General features: G+C 37.1%; 1 protein-coding gene across 2 annotated transcripts; it reads left to right on the top strand.

The window, feature by feature from the left end:
- Window positions 1-245: 245 nt before the first annotated feature.
- On the top strand, window positions 246-19,867 carry MYOZ2 (myozenin 2). 2 transcript variants are annotated; one of them, XM_009472359.2, is made up of 6 exons: window positions 246-396; window positions 954-1,057; window positions 6,729-6,898; window positions 10,104-10,233; window positions 11,994-12,177; window positions 19,436-19,867. In XM_009472359.2, the coding sequence occupies exons 2-6, from the start codon at window positions 982-984 to the stop codon at window positions 19,665-19,667; spliced, it is 792 nt and encodes a 263-aa protein (XP_009470634.1). In that variant the 5' UTR covers window positions 246-396; window positions 954-981; the 3' UTR covers window positions 19,668-19,867. The 2 variants fall into 2 exon arrangements, with proteins under 2 accessions (XP_009470634.1, XP_087593124.1); XM_087736998.1 differs by lacking the exon at window positions 954-1,057.
- Window positions 19,868-21,264: the final 1,397 nt, after the last annotated feature.

Below are 21,264 nucleotides of genomic sequence, written 5' to 3'. Positions count from 1 at the left end.
GTTATAACACAGAGATTATTATTCTCAGAGGTGATGAGGAGATGATCTGTACGAGTATGAAGGGAGCATTCCATTAAATCTTCCAATAAGCTCTGAAAGGGATATAAACTCTCTTTGTTGTGGGTGCAGTTGTATCTTTTCTGTTCTCTTCTTTTGCCAGGAAGATATGAGTGGCTGGAGTGTTTGATTCTATATATAACTAGTTGATGTCAGCTGGATGCCAATCCCTTTGAAGAGGATCAGCCCCCAGTTTGTCTCGGTACTAGGTACCATGCAGATCCAAGCACAAGGGTAGAAACCATCCTGGACCAGGCAGGTCACCCCCATACATAACTAACTCCCGAAGCTTCAACTAAAGGGTTGAGATCGCTTTTTTCTGCACAACAAAACAGTAGGGTAAGTGTACTGCTTCCTGAAATATTTTGACATTGTCTGTCCTACAAACTGTCATATAAAAGACATTTATGTAACCTCTTGACTCTGCAATTAAAAAGATGTTTATTTTTTTACTTAGTCAGAAATGCACTTTCTTTAAAGGTGCCAGAGCATCTCATTTAGTTCCTCAAATTCTTTATTAGATTAAGAAATGTCAAAATGTAACATTTCTGAAATCATAAACCAAGATGTAATTAAAATATTAGTTATGATTTGCATCTTTTAATATAACGTGTAGATGTGAGAAGGCCTAGACCACTGACACTGATTTTGCTACAGAATTTATGCAGCCAACTCAAAGTCCATTCCTTCAAATCTTCTATCCATCAGAACATGTTCTAGCATCTGCCTGCAAGCAAGAATTGCCAGTGCATTTTGCACAATCAGAAGCGCAGTATTTCTAAATCAGAAATAACTAACTTCATTATTCAGCCATTCTAAAGGGGCTATTAGAAATTAAAGTTGGCTGAATTGTGCAAGCTGGCTCAACAATGTAAAAATGTGTTGTTTTTTTTCAGCAAGGAAAAATCCTATCAGAAAATCACAATGTTATCACATTCTGCCATGGTCAAAGAGAGGAAACAACAAGCATCAGCCATTATGGATGAAATACACAGAAATGGTATAGCGCTGAACCCAGCTTACTGTATATGCAATGTCCTCTAGCCCTCCCTGATATATTTTTTTAATCATAGAGTTTAACTCTCTTACAGCTTTGTCTCTGGGTGTTTTGCCATAAATAATCTTGTGGGAGTATCATGCTGCCTATGGTAACTAATCCTTTTGTAGTTGCCTCTTTTCATTTGAAAGCTATTTTCAGATGAACAACTGCTGTGGAGGAATGAAGTAATCTAACAGCTGATGTACATTCTGCTAGGATAGCCTTTCAGAATATTATTTGGGGTTAATAACATGACTTCATTCCATTTTAAAAGGCTATCATCTAAGAAACATGCTGATCTGTATCCTCTTTTTTCGCTCTGTTTCACTCTGCTTTTTTACATGAATGATAAAAAATTTTGAAACAAATGTTTACATCTCTGTTCCTTCCTCTCAAACTTTATCTTTGTAACTAACAAATTTTACTAGCATTTGGCAATTCTCTCTAATGCACATCCACCAATTAATCCTATGTGAAGAAATTCTACTTTTCTCTTGTTGCACTGATGAAAATGCAGACATTTATGAGAAGGTAGTTTGGGTAATGGCTTTAAACTGCAAGAGGGCAGATTGAGATTGGACATAAGGAAGGAATTTTTTACAATGAGGGTGGTGAGGCACTGGAACAGGTTGCACAGAGTGAAGTTGCCCTGGAAGGTTCAAGGCCAGGCTGGATGGGGCTTTGAGCAATCTGGTCTAGTGGAAGGTGTCCCTGCCATGGCAGGGGGAGTGGAACCGGATCTTTAAGGTCCCTTCAAACCCAAACCATTCTATGATACTATGATTCTATGAGCTTCTAAACCAGGTTCTTAAAATTACACTTCTGGTGTGACACCTTAAGAAGCAATTAACTCAGTTGGGAATACAAATCTGCTTGGCTTTCATTAGGTATGTGCTGGATGCTTTTGGAGATCCTTCCAATCCTCCCCATGAAGCCTTTTTGTACCATGTATGTAAACGATCAATGTTTTTAAAGTGATAAGCACCCCACAAGCCTCACTGAAAAAATGGGGAGCTCCATTAATATTTAGAATTTGTGAGAATTATACCACTCACAGACGATAAAACACTGAACATTAAATTCCAGTACTGAAAAACTTTCTTGTGGGCTTTTGCTCCAAAGAATTTGGGGATGGTTTCTGTACTCACCCAGTGACCATTGTGATTGCAGGAAGAGTAGGACAAGAGACACAAGATTTTTAGGAAAAGAAGCTACAAGTTTCAGTGCCTGGTCCTAGTCCTGGTATTTCCATATTTTTTTCCTGTAATTTCTATTCCTAAGCAAACACCTTTTTCCTCTTTCCATTCTCCACTGCACACACACTTAAGTCTGAAAGCCAGTCTACCCTTACAGATTTCATTACAACTCTTTTTTTTTTTTTCGTATTGTAAACCCAAGTACCATATGTGCCTGAAATAGCCTATAAGCTCTTCAGGGCAAAAAAAAAAAAGCCTTTCATATGTTTGTTTGGAACCAGGCATTTTACATGGTAAATGTTGCTACTATTTATAGCAATACTAATAAATCTACCATACAGTCCTTGAAATCGTTGGAGTTATTGGATAATCTGTGCTGATGCTTGGCATTTGCCTCACATAATCTGTCCTTTTTATTATTTATGTATTATCAGATTTGCTGTCAAGTTTAGATTCATACACATAGACATGACAGCTTATCCTACAACATATGCTGTGGTATGTGGCCACTGAAGGCAATACTAACTCTTTAAGTGTACATTCTACTTCTCCATCGTCTTTGGATGCCTGGGATATTTAAATGTTAAAAAAAATTATGAAATTTCATTAAATGGGTGTGATAAAGAGTCTGAAATTTATAACTGTACAAGCTCAGTGAAACCAGTTAAGAAACAGAAGGATAATCAAAGCTGCAATCACACAAAGTATACGCTAGGTCTCTGGGACCAAATCTGAACAATTTTTGGAAAAAATAAGGAGAAATCTGGTTTCTTAATTACTAAATTCAGCTCTATTGATTTTTGACATTTTATTTTTCCCCCAGTTGTTAATTCAACAAGCTTAACCTGACATCTGGAGGGTAAACTGCTGTCTTTCTGGGTTTTGCATTGCTATTAGTAATGAAGGTTCTGCACCTGGTAATTACGTAAAAATTAAATGTACTGTTTAAGGCAGTCTCACAGACCTATGAAACTCCCCACTCTTAACAGAGGTAAACAGTTAACAGAAGATTCTGCAGCGCAACCGCTGGTAGCTTGGATTGACACACAGAAAGCATACCTACTACATTTTTGTTTCGCCCTCTTTGTATTATAATGTTTTCAGGTAAACAGTGAATCTCAAATTCCTTGTTAAAAGATATTCATAGCAGAAACACTTGTTGATAAGATACAAAATCAGCCAAGCTTTTATGAGAGTCTCAAAGATTACCAGTCTCTAGGCAAGACTGGCAATGACTGAAAGTCCACGTCTCCTGTTGGCTCACGGGATGTGACCTTGTGTTTCAGAGAAGTTCGACACATCATAAAATGCTGCAGGAATAGACACTAACTGTAAACCCTCTCATGGTCTCAGAAGACAGACTGTAGTAAATCAGTGTGTGGGTGTAGTGATCTCCCCAACCCCTTGGTTCTTCACTGGCAGACTTGGACTAATCATAACATTTCTAAGGCTACTGGCTAGAGGTAAACATGTATGTAAATATATATGTTTAAGGAAGTCCTTGGAGTTCATCAGGTGAGCCTTCAATTACATTTAAATCTCATGTCCAGTTCCATACTGTTTCTTAAATGCATTCTTCAGTAGCTACATGATTAACCGTCTTTCATGATATAGTTAAAAAATCTTATTTCTGGTACTACAACAAACATACTATCTGATATTCATTATTAAAATTTATAATCCAGATTAAGGTATTTAGAAGATTGTAAACTGGAGGATTAAAGGGGGATTAGGCGGTGAATGGAGGAGGAACTATATAAATCATATTTAAAAACAGTCTGTTATGATTTTAAGCACAGGACAGGAAGGACTTGGCAGGAACAAATTAAGAAAGGAAGCTAAAAGGTTAAGATTAGGATTAAACTCTGAATTAAACTTCCAGTATTAATTTACAATGTCCATTTATGACATTGATGTTCGCTTTCTATCATCCTCTAAATGTCCTCCTATTCTCATTCTTCATCACCTTTTCTGCACTGACACTGAAACAATCCCTAGACACATCATAAAACTAGACAGATGATTAGATTTTAGTTGGCAAGGGATTCAAATGAACTTCACACTTATGTTTTTGGGATGCTGCCTGGATTCACAATAGTACACAACTGTGGGTTACAAAGTACCTTGGAGCCTTCAGTTAACATTAACAAGAACAGTACGTATGTAAGGGAACAGCAAGGCCCAAAATAGTTAACATCCAGCATGTCCCAGAAGAATACTGAGTGGTTTGGACAGATCTGCAATCACCTTGGCACCCCAGTCTCTGAGGATGTGCATACTACCCACTCTGTGTAGAACGAAGAAAAGCTTTTTCTACATGAAAATGTTGCTGATTTGAGGGGTACATTTCTTACTCCTCACTAATATAAAACCATCCAACAGTCCATAGCCCTGGAGTAATCTTCAGAAATTACAAAATCAAAATATGACTTGTCGGTCTAAATTTCAGGTCACAGGACAATAACTAGTGCACTTATCTCAACCCCAGAGCCAAAACCCCACCACTATCTGTCACTGATATGGCTACACTGGGCAAGCTGAGTCATTTTCTTCCATGTTAAGAACTCTCTGTTTTGTAGTTACCTTTTAAATAACAAGAGGGCGTTAGGATTCTTTGTGCATACTATTTTTAAAGCAGAAGTGCATGCTCTGGCTCACGATACAGTTAGCTTGCTCTTGCTCCAGTTAAATCTATTGCAAACATTAATTGAAATCCGTATGAACAGAAGTGGATCAACAGTGATGCACCCCAGGGCCCACAGACTTGTTTGATTTACTACATGGAAAACTCTTGTCTATACAGCTTCGGCTAAATATTTAATATACTTGTCTCAATTAAGTTTTCCTAAACGTCAGCAAATCACACAGTTTTTCCAACATAAAGTTACTAGGAGACATATGCCATGTTGAACATGCCATTTACTCAAAATGAAACTCTGCATATGCAATATTAACTTTGACATTAGGTACCTTCTGCAGTTAATTAATTTGTAATGTTAATTTTAAACTGGGTTTCCTATGTGTGCTTACTCTGGAAGCAAGATACAGTGTCTTACATATAATTTGCTTTCATTTCATTTTAATGCATTAAAGTATATGCCAAAGTTCAGAATTTTAAATCCTGTAGGCCGTAAGAATATGTGAAGAATAGAATGTCTTATTATTAAAGAAATAACAGAATGTGACTTTGAATAAGTGGATCAAAGAAACATACTAGACCATTGATATAATTCTCAAAGCACACTGCGTCTTCCTATTTTTCTTCCTGAAGTTCATGAACAACTGAGGAGAACAATTTCAATTAATAAAATGATAAAAATTAAAGTAAGTGGCAACAGGAATTAACTTCTTAAAAATTCTGGTTTTACTTTGTGATCCAATTATTGTTACACTTGTCAAATTCTACAAACTTCTAAGCAAAAATAAATCAGTAGAAAATAGTTTGTTCAGTGTTGAAGTTACTGTATTCTAAGGTTTAAGCTTTATCTATAAGTTGAGGACATGTAGTGAGAGAGTTCAGTCACTAAGCAACAGCTTGCTCATTGCCACCAGCATCCCAGTTTCCAGAACATTACCATGAAGATGACTAGGAGAGTTTCTGCTATTCAGAATTCCCATTTACAGTCCCAATTGATCTCCTCTTCCCTTGCTTATACATTTTCATTTTCAAATTGCCCAGGATTTGAACAAAGAAGGAATTTTTCCCAAGCAGTGAATAAAGTAATATTGCATCTAGTAATTCAGCTTCCTCTTAGAGAGAAATAAAATGTTCTAAACATATCACTTCCTAGAAGCATGTTGTAATTCTTTGTTAGGGCTCTCTTTTTCAACACCTTGAGCTTTATTTTGAAAGCTTCTTTAAAAATAGTTAAAACCTACTATTTAATACATACTTTCTAATGCAAACTTTTCTTAAAGTACAAAACACACCCTGGACTTCAAAAGCAAGCAGAATATTAAAGAATAATTGAAAATAAAATGTTTATAAGCAATAAGAAACTGGTAGGTATGTTTAAAAGGAGTTACCTGCTCATCTCTCCAATGCAGGACACACAAAGCTAACCGAAGGTTTGACGTGGGAACACTGGGCTCAGATGGAATTTTGTTCCTGGTTTCGTCAGAAGCCAGTTTTTACCAGCCTGCTATTAAGATGGTGTGTAGGACATTATAGACCTGATTTTGATAACAGCTGAATGCCATTCAACTGAAGTAAATTTGGAGCTTGAGGTACTTAGCATCTTCGAAAAAACGGGTTTGTGGTGTTCAATACTCTGCTCCAAAATTTTGGAAGAATGATTAATTTCACTAACACCGTATGAAGCTATGTTATGTGTTAGATAAGTATGCATTAACATGTTGTTGGATTTCAGGTGTAGGGTATGCAATATCAGGCATTTAAGAAAAACAGAGGTATGTATTTATCCATTGTATTGCAGTCTCACCCAGCTTAAACCTTGGAAAAAAGGTCAGCACCCCCCGAGATATCATGGTAGAGGAACTATCGACACTCAGCAACAGAGGTGCAAGACTCTTCAAGAGACGTCAGCGGAGATCGGACAAATACACATATGAAAATTATCATTACGTAGCAAACAAGCCAAGAAATGTGAGTATTTTGTAATAACTTATTGATGAAACACAGTGAGACTAGCTTGGGGTTCCTTTTCTGCTCACAATACACATTGTGCATGATTTATTTGTAGTTTCAGGAAGAATAAAAGCAAAATCCTATACTAGAATGAGGCTAACACGAAGTGAGACATTTGTACTTTACTGAGCTCCTACAAACAAATAAAAAATCTGAAAGCCTTAATACTTAAGGACATCAGATTCAAATCATTCTCATTCAAATCTGATTCAGGTTACTAGTGATCAGAGTTCTTAGCCTCTAACAATTGGCTCATTGACTACTGAAAATGAACTAGCTAATATGAAAATTAACTATTTAATGATATTCAAAAGGTTGGAAGAAATAAGAGTCTGTTTCATGCAAGCAGTAAGTATTTTTATTAAAATAGGTTTTGGTCTCAACGTGGTTCCCAGGCAACAAAATGACCCTCACAACTGGCACTAATACACTTCTGGCCTGCCTGTCGCAACAGGGAGAAAAAGGATGGAGCTTGTCACTGACTGACAGATATTCTTCAAACTAGTCCTGCAGGAATTGTGTTAAAGCATTAGTGATACCCTGGGAATCCTCATGGCAGGAACTAAATGCACCGGGCGCCGGTATCATCTGTGGCCTTTGCAAAATATTTAAACCTTTTGCTTAACCTCTGAAAATAGGGACTACAACATTCATAAATTTTACCTAACTCTCCAATGTGCTGCAAGGTTTAATTATTTGAACATGAATACTCTATGCCCAGTCTAATACAGCATGCAAGCAGCCCCTCTACTTCCAGTGTTGTATTAAATGCTGCTTCTCAGTTACATGTATGCATCCCCACTGATTTCAGATACAAATTACGCGACTAAAGAAGCGGAATTTGTCCCAGTACTTTTAGGCTGTTTTGAAGATTAAAAGAAATACGTGCTACAAAAGTTAATTATTATTAAACTCTAGGAAATATTTCTTGTAAAACAGAATTCTCTTTCCCTGAAGCTTTCACAACTAATCATTGCATAGGTGGTGCTATGACTGTGTTAGCATCCAACCCCTACAGAATCCTTACAAAGACTTTGACTCAATTCTTTAATCGTCACTTGGGATAAGAAAAATAGTAACTATATGTAATGTATTGTTGTGATATAATCTAAAGTTTGTATCGGTACAAATAGGAAAGAATTAATTTATTAATCAGAACAGCAAAGCACCAAAGGGCTTACTCATATTATGTTAAATTTTACTAAAGAAAATACACACACACTTGTAAATTAATCAGAAACAATAAAATGAATACCATTTGTTGACTCTAAGTAAACTTTTTGTCTAGTTGCATCTCATAAGGAGGCTTTGGGAGCAGACAGTAAGAGAGGCATTTGCAATTTACCGTTGCCCATGCTAACCAAAATGTTGAGAGATCTCACAACAGTCAGGGAGGCTATTATTGGAGCTGAGTTCATTATTTCCAATATCACAGCTGAAATCCCTAAAATATTTTTATTCCCTTCTTGAAGAAGGAATTCTCCATGTTTTGTTGACTTTATGGTAAATACACTTGTAATTCTGTGGCCTTTACATTTCCCATACAAAAACTTAACTTTACTCGGGCAGAAAAGTATGTCTTAATATCCCGTGTCATAGAAGAAAAATTTTTACGTTTCTTTTTTTATGGTGCAGATATTTCAAGCTTCTTTGGTCACTCACTCAACAGAAATTAAATTACATAGTGATCAAATGGGATCACGTTTGAGTTTTGATAAATCTGCCTTTTTAAAATAAATCTGCACAAAAGAAATCCCATATAAAAAATCTGAATAACTCTGCTGAACACCCAATATCATTACTAGAACACTATTATTTAGAAGCCCATCTATGAATACTGTCCCCCCAATTTCTCCCTCTATTGAGTATTAGAAGCTACACAGATAAATTCTGAGTTCCCCTCTAGTCTACTTCTTCCCACAAAAACACATGCCGTACAGTCAGTATTACATTCTGACACATGAAAAAATGATGCCTCTTTGCTTTCTGTTTCCTTCCCTTAAATGCCTATTTAGCCACCACTGTTGTTATCTTTATCATCTTTATGATTCTGCCTGCCAAAATTAATCTTTCTAACATACTTCAGGATGGCTAGAAAACATACTGCCTTGATCTTTTTTTGTTTCAAGTTTAAGCAAGTATTATTTGTTTGCTCTCCTACTTTAAGAAACTCTTACTCTAAACCAGTCTATATTTAAATTGCTTTTAGCCTATGTGTCATAGCTAAAATAAGATACTGACTTCTTACGAGACTCTAATTCTATATTTATGCAACAATGATTAAGCCTTTGGATGTTTCCTTAGAACCGATGACCCAATAGGAGGGTGGAAAATAACAGCGTATCATGAATCGCCAGAAAGTGACCTGCACTGAAGTTGTTATTTCTATTACAAACAAAGGAAAAGAAAATCCCAAACAAAAACAATTCAAAAAATTCAGTGAATTTGCAACTGATACGGGAAGAGACGCTTTAAAGAATCGGTGCTTTGAAACTCAAACCGCTCAAACTTGCCAGATTTCTTGAATCTTTGGGTAGCAAGGATGCTCTGTCTGGTCCATAACAGCTTCTAGCATCTCATGATCCAAGAGACACATTTTACAGGCCCCCCTGTCGAAGTGATCAGATCTGCTCTGTGCTGTGAACCACACAGCCCACATGCACAGGTAGATTTTGTGGTGATTGGTGCAAGCAGCAGATGGGATGAACTCTCTTTGTAGACTGCATATCAATATTTAAATATGCCAAATTTAGGAAAAGGTCAGACAACTCAGCTGGATGGTTATAAGGCTTTAGGAGTCTTGTGGACCTAGCTCACACCACCTCCAATCCTTTCAATAAAGCATTCACACACTTGTAATACAGACATTTAAAATTGTGCTGGGATATCACTCTTAACAGTGAAAAATTATTCATTTTTGCTTACATAGCCAATGTAAGAGAGTTGTGAAACTCTTTCCTCTTCTGGCTAACAGCCAGAAAATCCTGGGGAGTGCTATCTAGCAAACAGGGTACCAAACAGCAGGACAGTATGCCTTCAGATAGCATACCCTGGGTCTCAGATCTGGGCTGTAAATTGGAGTATCACTCCAACTCTCAACAGAGCATCACAGAGGCTTTTTTTGCCTGTGCTGTTAATGATATTTATTTCTATTTGAATGCAGCGTGGAGAGCCCATACAGGGTGTTACAATGGATGGCCTCAGTGTGGAAGGAATTCCCCAGCATGCCCCAATGACACCTCCTAATACACCTGATCCCCGGAGCCCACCACATCCTGACAACATTGCCCCAGGTAATACATGAGTTTACGGACATTAAATATATTTAGTTCTCATTTCACAGCAGAGGAAGGACCTCTTTATAAAACGGTATCTTCAACAAGAATTTCTTAATGGACTTACTATTAGAAATGGATAAATTTGAGTCAGATAACTAATCAGAATCTCCCCCAGAAAAGTAAAGTGGTGCTCTTCAGTTGCTTCTGTTCACTTTTAAAGATTTGATATGCCTTTTGTACTACTTCTCCTTAAACTGAAAACATACATTAATATCAAGAGAGATTGCTCCTATATTTACTGGTCTTATAAACACTGAGAAACAGATCCTCAGATTTAAAACCGGATTAATATACTGATTTTTCTTTGCCAAACCTTTGTTTCTAATATGCAACACTCTGCTCAACAGTCTGAAAGTTATCCATTGTAGTTTAATTACCCATAAATGTAAATCTGAAGTCACTGTAAGTTGTGCTAGAAACATTTACAGAGGAATAACTTAAAAAGGAATTTGCCTCTGGCTGCATAAACTGTTCTTTTTTAAGTCCTTAACTGTGAGGGTACTGTTGTCTTTATTTAAAGCAGTGAGCTACAAGAAGGCCTTATTTTGTATTCTTTAAAGACTAGAGAAGGCTAATTTGTTTTAATTAATTTATTCAGTGATATAGCTCTTCTTCCTGTTTATGAATTATCCATGAGCAGACTGTGGTTTTTACAAATTCATTCTTTGTTCAGAATTACTCAATGCATGTTTTGTGCAGACCTTTTCCAGTCTATGTAAACTAGGTCAATGCTACTCTGTTAGCAACTGCTAAGCCTCTGTGCATCCATTGGTCAAATACAATGCAAACAGAGGTAATTTCCATTGCTAAGACATGATAGAAATCTTCAAGCCTTTGTTTAGGCAAAAAAGGTCTGGCAAAAGGAGTAGATATTAAACCACAGGGGTTTTTAAGCTTATAGGAGGACACAGCATTAATTTAAAGAGCTAGATGTAGCAGGAGGGTAAAAGGGTAGAATAAATCTCCCTTGTTTTTCAAATAAATAGTATAATTCATATAACTGGATAATCCCTGGCTGGTTTTAATTATTCAAATTGTACATTGAGGTCTGGCTTCCCTCACCCTGCTATTTGTTCCTGCCATATTGTGCTTGGCTTTAGAAGAAAACACACTGAATATGGAATTTATTTATTTAGTAAAATTCTGATCAGAGCCTGATCCTCAGATGATTATGCAGAGAAAACAACTGATTCTTCACTTTTTCAGATGATGAAAAGGACCAGAGAACCAAGTAGGTAGGACATTTTAAAGCATCTAAGGCAGAGGCAAAGACAAAAACTCCATTATAATGACTGTGATCCCAAATCCTTTTAATACTTTTGGAAAATTTCACCCAAAGACTATAGAATTATCCTAGTTTTAACCAAAAGGTTGTTTTTAAAATCTTTTTGTTAATTCAGCCCAAGGGCTGTGTAGCTGTAGCCTGGTTTCAAACAAATGCTTATAATGATAGAAACAAATTTATATAAAACTAAAATAAACTTAGCCTCAAAAGAGTGTGGAATACTTTGGAGCAGTTATCTAAAAGGTTACAAATTCCCACTGCCAGCTTTCTGTTTCTGTATAGCTTTGGCCAGGTGACTTGATCCAGTTGATCATTTTGCCTAACTGTGAAATAAATGATGGTATGTTATTTCCTAGTTACATAGTTTGGTGGTAAGGAAGCAGAAAACACAAAGTATTATCATAATGGTTTTGCCTTGATCACCTTGCAGGATATTCTGGACCACTGAAAGAAATTCCTCCTGAAAAGTTCAACACTACTTCTGTGCCAAAGTATTATCAGTCTCCCTGGATAGAAGCCATTAGGGATGATCCAGAGCTGCTGGAAGCTTTATATCCTAAACTTTTTAAACCTGAAGCAAAGCCAGAACTGCCTGACTACAGGAGCTTTAACAGGTAATTCTGAATGGACACTGAATTTGTCAGTGCAGAGAAAAATTACTATGAAATTAAATGTTTCCACCAGCTGTCAGAAAACCTACCACCTGTGTTTGCAAGTATATGCACAAACATGAACACGCACACAGATTACAAGTGGCAAACAAGAGCATTAAGGAGGAAACTAGTCTCTCTCTGAAGTATGGACCCAAAATTAAATTGTAGAACCAGGAACGTAATATGAATTGTTGAAAATATTGAAAGAAAGAAAGCATCAGAATCCAGTGTACTCAATAAATGGGAAACATGGGTTGTAGCAATGATTCAAACTCTTTTCAGTATTTCTGTTGTTGACTTCAGTAGGTGCAGGATCATAAGATCTATCAGGAAACTCTCAGGCAAAACTTTGGAAGCTGTAGAATGCAAACCACTTTTTTTTTTTTTTAATACAACTCACATGGCTTGTTTTTAGGCAATGCTAGTACAATGAACTTTATCCCTCCACCAATCCCTCACACCAAATAGTTAGCAGATTGCATATTTTATTGCATTTAACATTTGTTATATCTTCTACAACCTTTGGTAACAAATTAACCAATAAAACATTACAAGCAGACTTAAAAAACATTTAAAATAGAACGGGATCTGAAACTGAAGTTATTTATATAGTAGCTAGTATACTAAGGCTTTCAGTAGTACTTCTAGATATATGGACAATATTGGGTTTTGAACTATTTTGAAAGTTTTAAAACACATTCTTACTTATGTCTTTCGCTTTCATTCATACCATTCACACTATCTTTATTTATTGAAGTTACGGACAATTTTTCTCTAAATAACCCCTGTTGAGTTCCAGACAGCTGAGCCAAACCAACACCCTTCCTCAAAACGCCAGACAGCAATCTATTGAAAAATAAAATGGCTCATGGCAATATAACCTTAGAGAAAAATACCACAAACATTGCTTGTGTTCCTGTGATTGAGGTGGGCCTCAACTATGAGTGCAAGAACTAAAAAATTACACAATTCAACATCAAAACTGGCACTGCAGACACTATGCTAATTTTGATTTCCTAACAGCTATATACATCGCCATGTTAATAATTCAGTCTGTGTGGCACACTCTTCTCAGCAGACAAAACAGCAAATACAAGTCAGAGAGATGTGCCACAGCTGCTAACGTTGGAACAGTAACAGCACAGTTTATGTACTATGGTTATTGTAACTGAAAAAAAAAACCCACCACAAAAAAAAAAAAAAAAAAAAAAAACAAAAAGCGCCAAAGATACATATACATGGAATAGAGAGAGAATCAGTTCTCCCTCTCACAAGAGAGATTCTGAGTCCAGCATGCAAGTCATCACTGTGAAAGGTAGGATCAGACAGGGCACAGACGCCCCATTAATGGGGATATGTGTCTTGAGATGGTATCTGATGGCTTCTTTGTGGATTTTTAGCTGCTCTGTGGTCCCATATTCTGTTAGTTGTCCTCTTTACAACACTAACTGTTCAGATTTCTTTCTATGAGGATTTTCTCTATGTATGACATGGGAGAACTGTGGCTCACCACAGTCCTAATTTCTTGAACGTATGTGCATTCATGTAAGGGAAAGGTCAGTATTCTCCCTTGTAACCACCATAAAAACCTAAAACCTGGCACATAAATCCAGATCCAGACTGTGAAATTGGTAAATTCAAAACATAAGGCATACAAATATAACCCACTTCAACTCTCCTTCTCATGATAAATATCCACATCCAGAAGAAAATAAAAGGATGCCTGGTGGACCTAGAAAAGCTGTTACATACAGTACACTCAGATTTATGTTTTCTAGCAAGACAGAGTAGATTCAAAAAGAAATTGAGAATTTGCAAAATTGAAATTCAAGATACTAACCTCTTGGAGAGGATTTTCAAGCCATGACTTATCTGTCTACACTCCTAAAAATGCATAGGAGAGTGGGGTGTCTGATTATGGGATTCAAAACAGACAGCACACTGCATGTAAGCTAATCAACAGAAAACATTACAGAGAATGCTAAACATGACTTAAATTTCTCTTTGCTAAGGCCAGCAGCACCTAGTTCTGTCTGCCTGTCTTCAGGTCAGGGCTAGATTAAGGTCTTCCTTTCCAAAACCAGAGCAGGAGTCACAGGTATTCTTTTAAAAGTTGTATAGACAATACGGTTCATTTCTTTGGAAAGAGCATTTTCCTAGAATGTGGCCAGCCTGGATTTATTTCTACAGGAATGTCAAACCCTGAGGAGAGGTCTAACAACCTGCTTTCTGGCTCTTTCACAGAAGAGATGGGAACACTCTTCACTTCCCTTATTAAGACCTGTGCCATAGTACAGAAAATAATAAACCTCTTTGGGCTAGAGGGAATAAACATCTTTCTCCAGCTGAACAATTAAGAAACTCACTTGGGGAAAGAGAAACCTGGGCCTACATCTGAGTTCCCAGATCTTTCAATGCACTTCCTTTAATTACTGCTTACAGTACGTTAAACAAACAGACTCAGAAACAGAAAACAGCACCTACACTGCTCTGCTATTAGTTGTGTGGCCTGATGTCTAGGCTAAGACTCCTACTCTGTCTGTGCAAGTAATTTTTTTATTTCTAGGTAGCATTTTTGCTGGAATACTATATGTGAGCAGTTAGGTCCACTCTTACAAAGCGATGTCCTCAGACTGAAGAGAATCCAAATATCTTGCAGAACAGCTCCGGTCACAGACATACTACTATTTGACACAGAGGTTCAACACTAACAGCCATGGATTTTGAGTGGAAGTGCCATGATGTGCTATTTTGCTCAAAGCTTGCTGCAGTAGCATATTATGTATCTTTTCAAGCATGGAAGTTTAGGCAAAAGATTATTAATTAGAGAATCACGGATGAACTTTAGTGTAAGACAGGCACAGCTTCCAGTATAGCTAAGATAAAGGCAGATCTGAGCATTTGTATAAGAAAACATTAGGCATCTCAGGAACAGAGCTGCCTACGGGCTTTGTGCACAAGGTGAGATACCTCTTTGGACTTCTGTGTCTAGATCCTACTAAGTCATTCTGTGCATCTAGGTCACAGCATCCTCGACTTCTTTAATTGCACTCTTGGAGAGAAAGCAAATGATACTGTATTAAACAATTGACGTGCAATATAATGGCACCATTTTGTTATTAGTGAGGGTATCAGTCAAGGCTTTCTATCACGCTTCATCATTCAATAAAGTGCCATTATGTTTGTTCTCCTGCAAAACACTGGTAGAGTCATCATTAGTCAGGAGAGGGTGTGGCTAACAGTAAGTGTGATGCATAGGACTCCCAAAGGAAACGGGCCTGAGAGGCTTCCCAGTCCATTCAGTGTTAATAGCACTCAGACTTTACAGGCCATATTCAGGTTCCTTTCAGCTTTCCTGTTGTTACACAACAAACTGTAAAAGCAACACAACTTTAGCAGCTAGGGACATCTGATGTGTTGGAACAGACACATCCATGCATGGTTTAAAAGTATATTCAGCACGAAACAGCATTCAGATTTTTCTTCTAGTGCCAGCAATGAAGAGGTGACTCTGGACCCTGTAGCAGTGCAATTTTTATAAGAGTAGCAGAATCAGAACTAAGGAATTCATAGAGGTATTAGTTGGGGTCTAGTACGCATTTTATGTTGCAGGGATCTTGCAGTGCTGGCAGATCAATGAAGGAAGAAGTGGTGACAGAAAATGTCAAGTACATTTGCCTTCTGAGGCAAGGCTTTCTGTGAGCCAGCCAGTAATGGTTTAATAGCACTAGACAGAGTGCATGATCAGAGAAATTGGGTTCTGAGGATCTCTGAATAGACTGTTCAGACCAGGCTATCCTTCCTCCTTCTGGATGAAAAATGAATCTGTGCTAGCAGAGAAATGCTGCAGAACAGAGCCACACCATTTGACTTCTCTTGGAGATGAATTCCTATTAGGGTTGAAGAACTACTCACTGGTGAAAAATTTTCTTGCCTCTTTTACCAGTGTGGAAGCACCTAGTGAAGGTGGAAGTGAAAGACAGCATGAATCCACATTTGTTCAGGAGTTTGTAATATTAGTTAAATTAGTACCTTTATTCCATATGCTTCTTGGAGCTGGATAAAGTGTCAAAGGTAAGATTATGAGTAACATACAAAGCACTACATCTTACTCACATAAGCCAAGCGAGTCTGACTAGTTCTGCCTCTCCTACCAGCTAAATTCTTGCTCAGCTTTCTCAATTCCCGAAGACTACTGTTTCAAAAACACTACAGGAATCCAGTCCATCTGGACTGGGCTCTGTTTTTATTGATTAATGGATTCTGAACTCTATTGTAAGAATGCTGAGATCCAGAGCCTCAAAGGAATTTTTCGTGCTAACTTGAAGTGATGTGAGATTAGTGGAAGCTGGGTGCTTAGCCAGTTCCTTAGCACCTAAACATCCTGTGAAATTGGCATTAGCTCTTGCACTAAGCTACCATGAAGCTCTGAGCATTTTGCAGGGTCAGGTTCTTTGCTCCTATGTCTCCTTTTTGCACAGAATTAACAATAAGCAGAATGTTCTAAGAATGACAGTCCCATTTTTAAATGTGAAACTCACATTTTTTGTAATCATGTAATTGAAGGTGCTAATCCAGTACAGTTAAAACATTTCTTTAGACTTTCCCAAATAATCAAGTACAGGTAGTCTCCTATGTTGAGACAATATGATGTTCAATAAGAAAGACTGCAGGAAAAAAAAAAAAGAAGCCGTGCTAAAACAACAGCTAAAAATAAACATGGTTGTGCCTCCTATTGTTAAATCATGCACCTACTTTTTAGGAATATGCAAAGTGAATATTAAACAATCTCTTACACTTCCTGGTGCCACTTCCTATGGCTCTGAACCAGCATTTCCGCCCTTATTATGAGCAATGACTACTGGAATTTTTTAGACATGATGTTTAGGCTTCTAGACAATGAATCAGAGCTCAAGTGATACAGTTGATGTGCACACAACACAGGTCATTACAACACCATGTTGTCACACAAGGTATTGCTCACAAAAATATACTGCTGCTGTAAAGGATAATTAACATCTATGAGCCAATTACTGTACTCTCATTTATGTCGATCATCATGTGCTTCTGCCTAGCATGCAAGAATGCATAATTCTCTGAGGCCAGACTTTGTATAGGAACTACATGGGTTTTTTTCCCCACAAAAGACATTTGAATTTCCATAGAACACCCTCCTGTTACCTACAGAAACATTACATATTTAAAACCCAAAAATACTACAGAGGAAGTTTTACACTATAGAATTGTTTTGCATTTTATACAGCTATTATTGTTCTGTTCATACTGATAATCCCTTTAATTTACATATTGATGAGAATTAAATATTACAACAATGTGAGAATGTGTATCTTAATTAGAGCAGCAATTAAAACAATCTTTATTATCCTGTAAGATGTAGATCACTACATTCACTCTGTGCCAATTACCAAGCAATTATTTTTAATCAGTATCATACGGTATCCAATTTGACATTGTGACCTAGAAGACAGTTTCACAAGAAAAGCTTGATACCACAGGCACCTTGTATAAAGAATTTCCTTTGACCTCAAGAGAGTTTAATGCCTGGACTGGCTGCTGCTGCTGCAAAATCTTGTCTTATCTAAATTTGAGAAACAGTTTCAGCGCTTAATCCAAAGCAGCGCTCTTCTTTCAATAAGTGTGCATGCCCAGAACTTTCTTGATTTTTTTGTATCTTACAGGATTGACCCTTTGGACTTAACACCATCCCCTTCAACAAATGCTGCTCATACTGAAATTCAGTGAATTATCTGTGTAATGACACAGCAGTATCATTTCTTTTAGGTCACGGATTCATTTTTCTGAATTAATCTGTTTGTTTCTTTTGTGCGTGTGTGTGTGTGTACTTAATTCTCCCAAGGTTTTGTTTTATCTATAGTTATCTTGCTGAAAATCCTAGTGAGATCTTCAAATGATCTATTTTTGTTTCTGTTGGTATTAATTTCTCTGGGCTTCTGCTATAATACTTGGAGCTACTGGAAATATATACCAGCAGATCTGTTGTTTTGTATCGAACACACAAAACCTACCAAGGCTGGTGAAATCCCATTTCAACAAAAATTCATTTCTGCATGCCACTATGTATCTAGCTTTGCAGAAATCAGGTGCTCATGTGTAGCTTAAAATCTGACACTCTTAACTAGCCAGAACATATCCCAGCAAAGTTATGCAGCTGATCAAAATGCAGAGCACACAGTCTGTTTGGTCACGTTTGCTTATACAAAGGAGTCTGGAAAAACTGACAGAAAAACTCAGGGTGTTTTTTTTCAGCCTAGAAACCTGCAAGTATGGAAGAATCATGGGAGGTATTTGGAAATACTGCTGTTTTAAAATATTTGCAAATGTATGTAACAGTCAGTTCCTGCTTAGTATTTCTTATCTTTTAGTTTCTCAGGCTTATCGCCTGAGGGAACATTTACATTTAAATGACATGAAAAATACTGGCCAAAGACTAGGGGCCAATTTCAGCCAGTGTTTCAAGGTTTAGTTACATAAACATTTTCTTCAGAAACAAAGCTGCTGTAAGAAGTCCTCACCCATTCCCCTCCTTTCCAGAGCCTGTTGTCTTTGGCTGTTCCTTTCTGCTTCACATTATGCTTTACTGCCTCCTCACTTCTATTGCTACAATTGTTGGAGCATAATGATATAAACCAGATTGCTCAAATAATTTGGATTTTAAAACGCTCCTTTGTTTAACCCAGAAGTGGCCCAAGTTTATAGCACAACCCACATACATTCTAACTGGTACAACAATATGGTGCTGAAATGTAGTGTAGTGGGAGGAAGAAGCAACTGGGGATAGGAGAAAACAGGGTGAGAACTTCCTAAACTAATTACCTGCTAGAGAGAATGTGTTGAACTATGTTTTCAGATTTATCAGCTTACCACCAACAAAGTAAGTTTAGTAACTGTGACTCACCAATGACAAGGTTTTCTTGCAACATCTTTTTCCCTCGGCTTTTCCATCCATTTGAATTTTGAAGAAGGCTGAAGGCTTTATCTAAGGGAAAATAAACTGGATCTTAAAGAGAATTTGCCAGAAAAACAATCAGCATACTTTTCCCAAAAGCTTGAAAACGTTAACAAGAAATTGTACCAAATCTGTATCATTAAAATAGCTTGTTCTTTTCAGCTCCTGGGAGGAGAAGAAAACAGGTATTTTTAAAATCACATTTTACTTTTATTTCTCTAATATCTACAGAGTTGCCACTCCCTTTGGTGGTTTTGAGAGAGCATCAAAGCTGGTTAAATTCAAGGTACCAGATTTTAATCTACTGATGCTAAATGATCCCAGATTCATGATCCTTGCAAACCCTCTTGCTACCAGAAGATCCTTCAATAGGACTCCTAAAGGATGGACGTCCGAGAATATTCCTGTAGTGTTCATTCAGCCTTCGGATTCCAACACCGTTCCAGAAACAGAGGACCTGTGAGAGAAGCTGCACTCTACATCATACAAAATGCTGAAAGCTGTACATCCATGTATTTTTGGTCCAAACATTACTATAGGCTACTGGCAAAATTTTTCCTTGGCAGCTGGTGTATAAGTAATAATGTCTGATGCAGTGACTCTTTTCTGGCATCTAGTTTCATCTGTAGACATAATATAAATAAAGTAATTTGGCAAAAGTGACTGAGAAATTTTCTATTTGTGTTTACATGTTCTTCTTTTCCTGCAGCAAAAACTACAACGTTTCTAAAATCTTTGCTTGTCATTTAAGAACAAGCATATTAAGAAAAAAAGTGACACTACTATCAAGTGATTTGATTTGATAGGTATGCTGATCACGGTAAAACAACTGAGCAATACCACAGCACTGCACTCCAAGTACTTCCTGCTCAAGATAAGCTCTGACTAACCAACCTTTTTTCCCCACCCTGCTTTCAGCCAAAGTTAAGAATTTTGTCATTACTTCAGTGACAGCAAGTTTAGGCCATTTTCCTCCTTTCTGACTCTTAGCTTTAATTATGGACATCAATATCCATGTGACCTGGATTTGTTTAAAAAAAATGCAGTAGACAAAGATGACAAAGATCACGTAGTGGTATGAAAAAGTACAGAGGTATTTCCTGGGTAAGTCTAGAATGTTTGTGTTAATCACAACTAAAAAACTCACCAATGACTGGTTATGTCAAACATACCAAATTAGTATCACTGAGCTATGTTACCACGAATGCTTTTGTTACTAGAAAGAAATTTCATATACCTTTTCCTCTACAGCCGTGGTATATACCGGGACTTAAAAGCATGCGAATTTTCTTGCTCTTGATACGCTGGCAAGTTCTGACATTTTAGAAATACAAGTATCAGACTCTTATTAAGCATCTGCAACTACACACGGGGCAGGCAAAAACCAGTAAGAGGGTGCTGTTTTTCAGTGTAATTTTTCAGGTTACAACTACATTCTAGTAAGCGGCAAGCATCAGTTTAATAATTGCTTGTTTCTAAATGCTTTCATGTTTGGTAAGTATCCAACACCTGCAGGTTGAATATTCTAATACACAGTTTAGTTTGTATGTGTTTTGAAAGAGGTCACTCTCATATAGCCTAGATGCTTCTCCAGGGCATTATGATCTCTAAGCATGCATGCAACATCCAAGAGGTTTCTGGGTATCTCAGATACTCATTTTTTCTATAAATCAGAGTACTCATAAAATTTTGCAAGCTCTATGGTAACATGGTAATCAAATTTTATCTCAAAATGAAACCCACAGAAGATGATGATGGTGAGCAAATAAGATGTTTTTCCAGATATTTTCCTTATTAATGGTTCTGGTGGCATTGAGCTACAAAAGTGAGTATTTCAGAAAGAATCTCAACATCTGAAGAAAAGAATGGTAGAATGAGATTTAAAGTGAAAAGATCAACAAAAAGTTTTGCCTGTATTTTTGTTGCTAAAATTTGTGTCTAAAAATGGTTTCCACGTTTCAAATCTGTTTTCAAGGCAGGTAGTTGGCAAAGGAAATTCTGTCGTCTGTTTTCTTTAATTTACTTTGTTACACAAACTGCACAAACAAAAGTACAGGCCC

Source organism: Nipponia nippon, unplaced genomic scaffold (genome assembly GCF_047370975.1).
Source record: "Nipponia nippon isolate SJK-2023a ecotype South Korea unplaced genomic scaffold, ASM4737097v1 scaffold_6, whole genome shotgun sequence".
NCBI classification, from domain to species: Eukaryota; Metazoa; Chordata; class Aves; order Pelecaniformes; family Threskiornithidae; genus Nipponia; species Nipponia nippon.
The sequence above is the reverse complement of the archived record's forward strand: the minus strand, read 5'-3'. Positions and strand labels throughout refer to the sequence as shown.

Bases quoted from the DNA above. Each gene is read 5' to 3' on its own strand.
- MYOZ2 (XM_009472359.2), top strand. From the start codon at position 982: ATGTTATCACATTCTGCCATGGTCAAAGAGAGGAAACAACAAGCATCA. The intron at 6,899-10,103 runs GTGAGTATTTTG...ATTTGAATGCAG, and splicing joins TAGCAAACAAGCCAAGAAAT to CGTGGAGAGCCCATACAGGG. The intron at 12,178-19,435 runs GTAATTCTGAAT...TAATATCTACAG, and splicing joins GACTACAGGAGCTTTAACAG to AGTTGCCACTCCCTTTGGTG.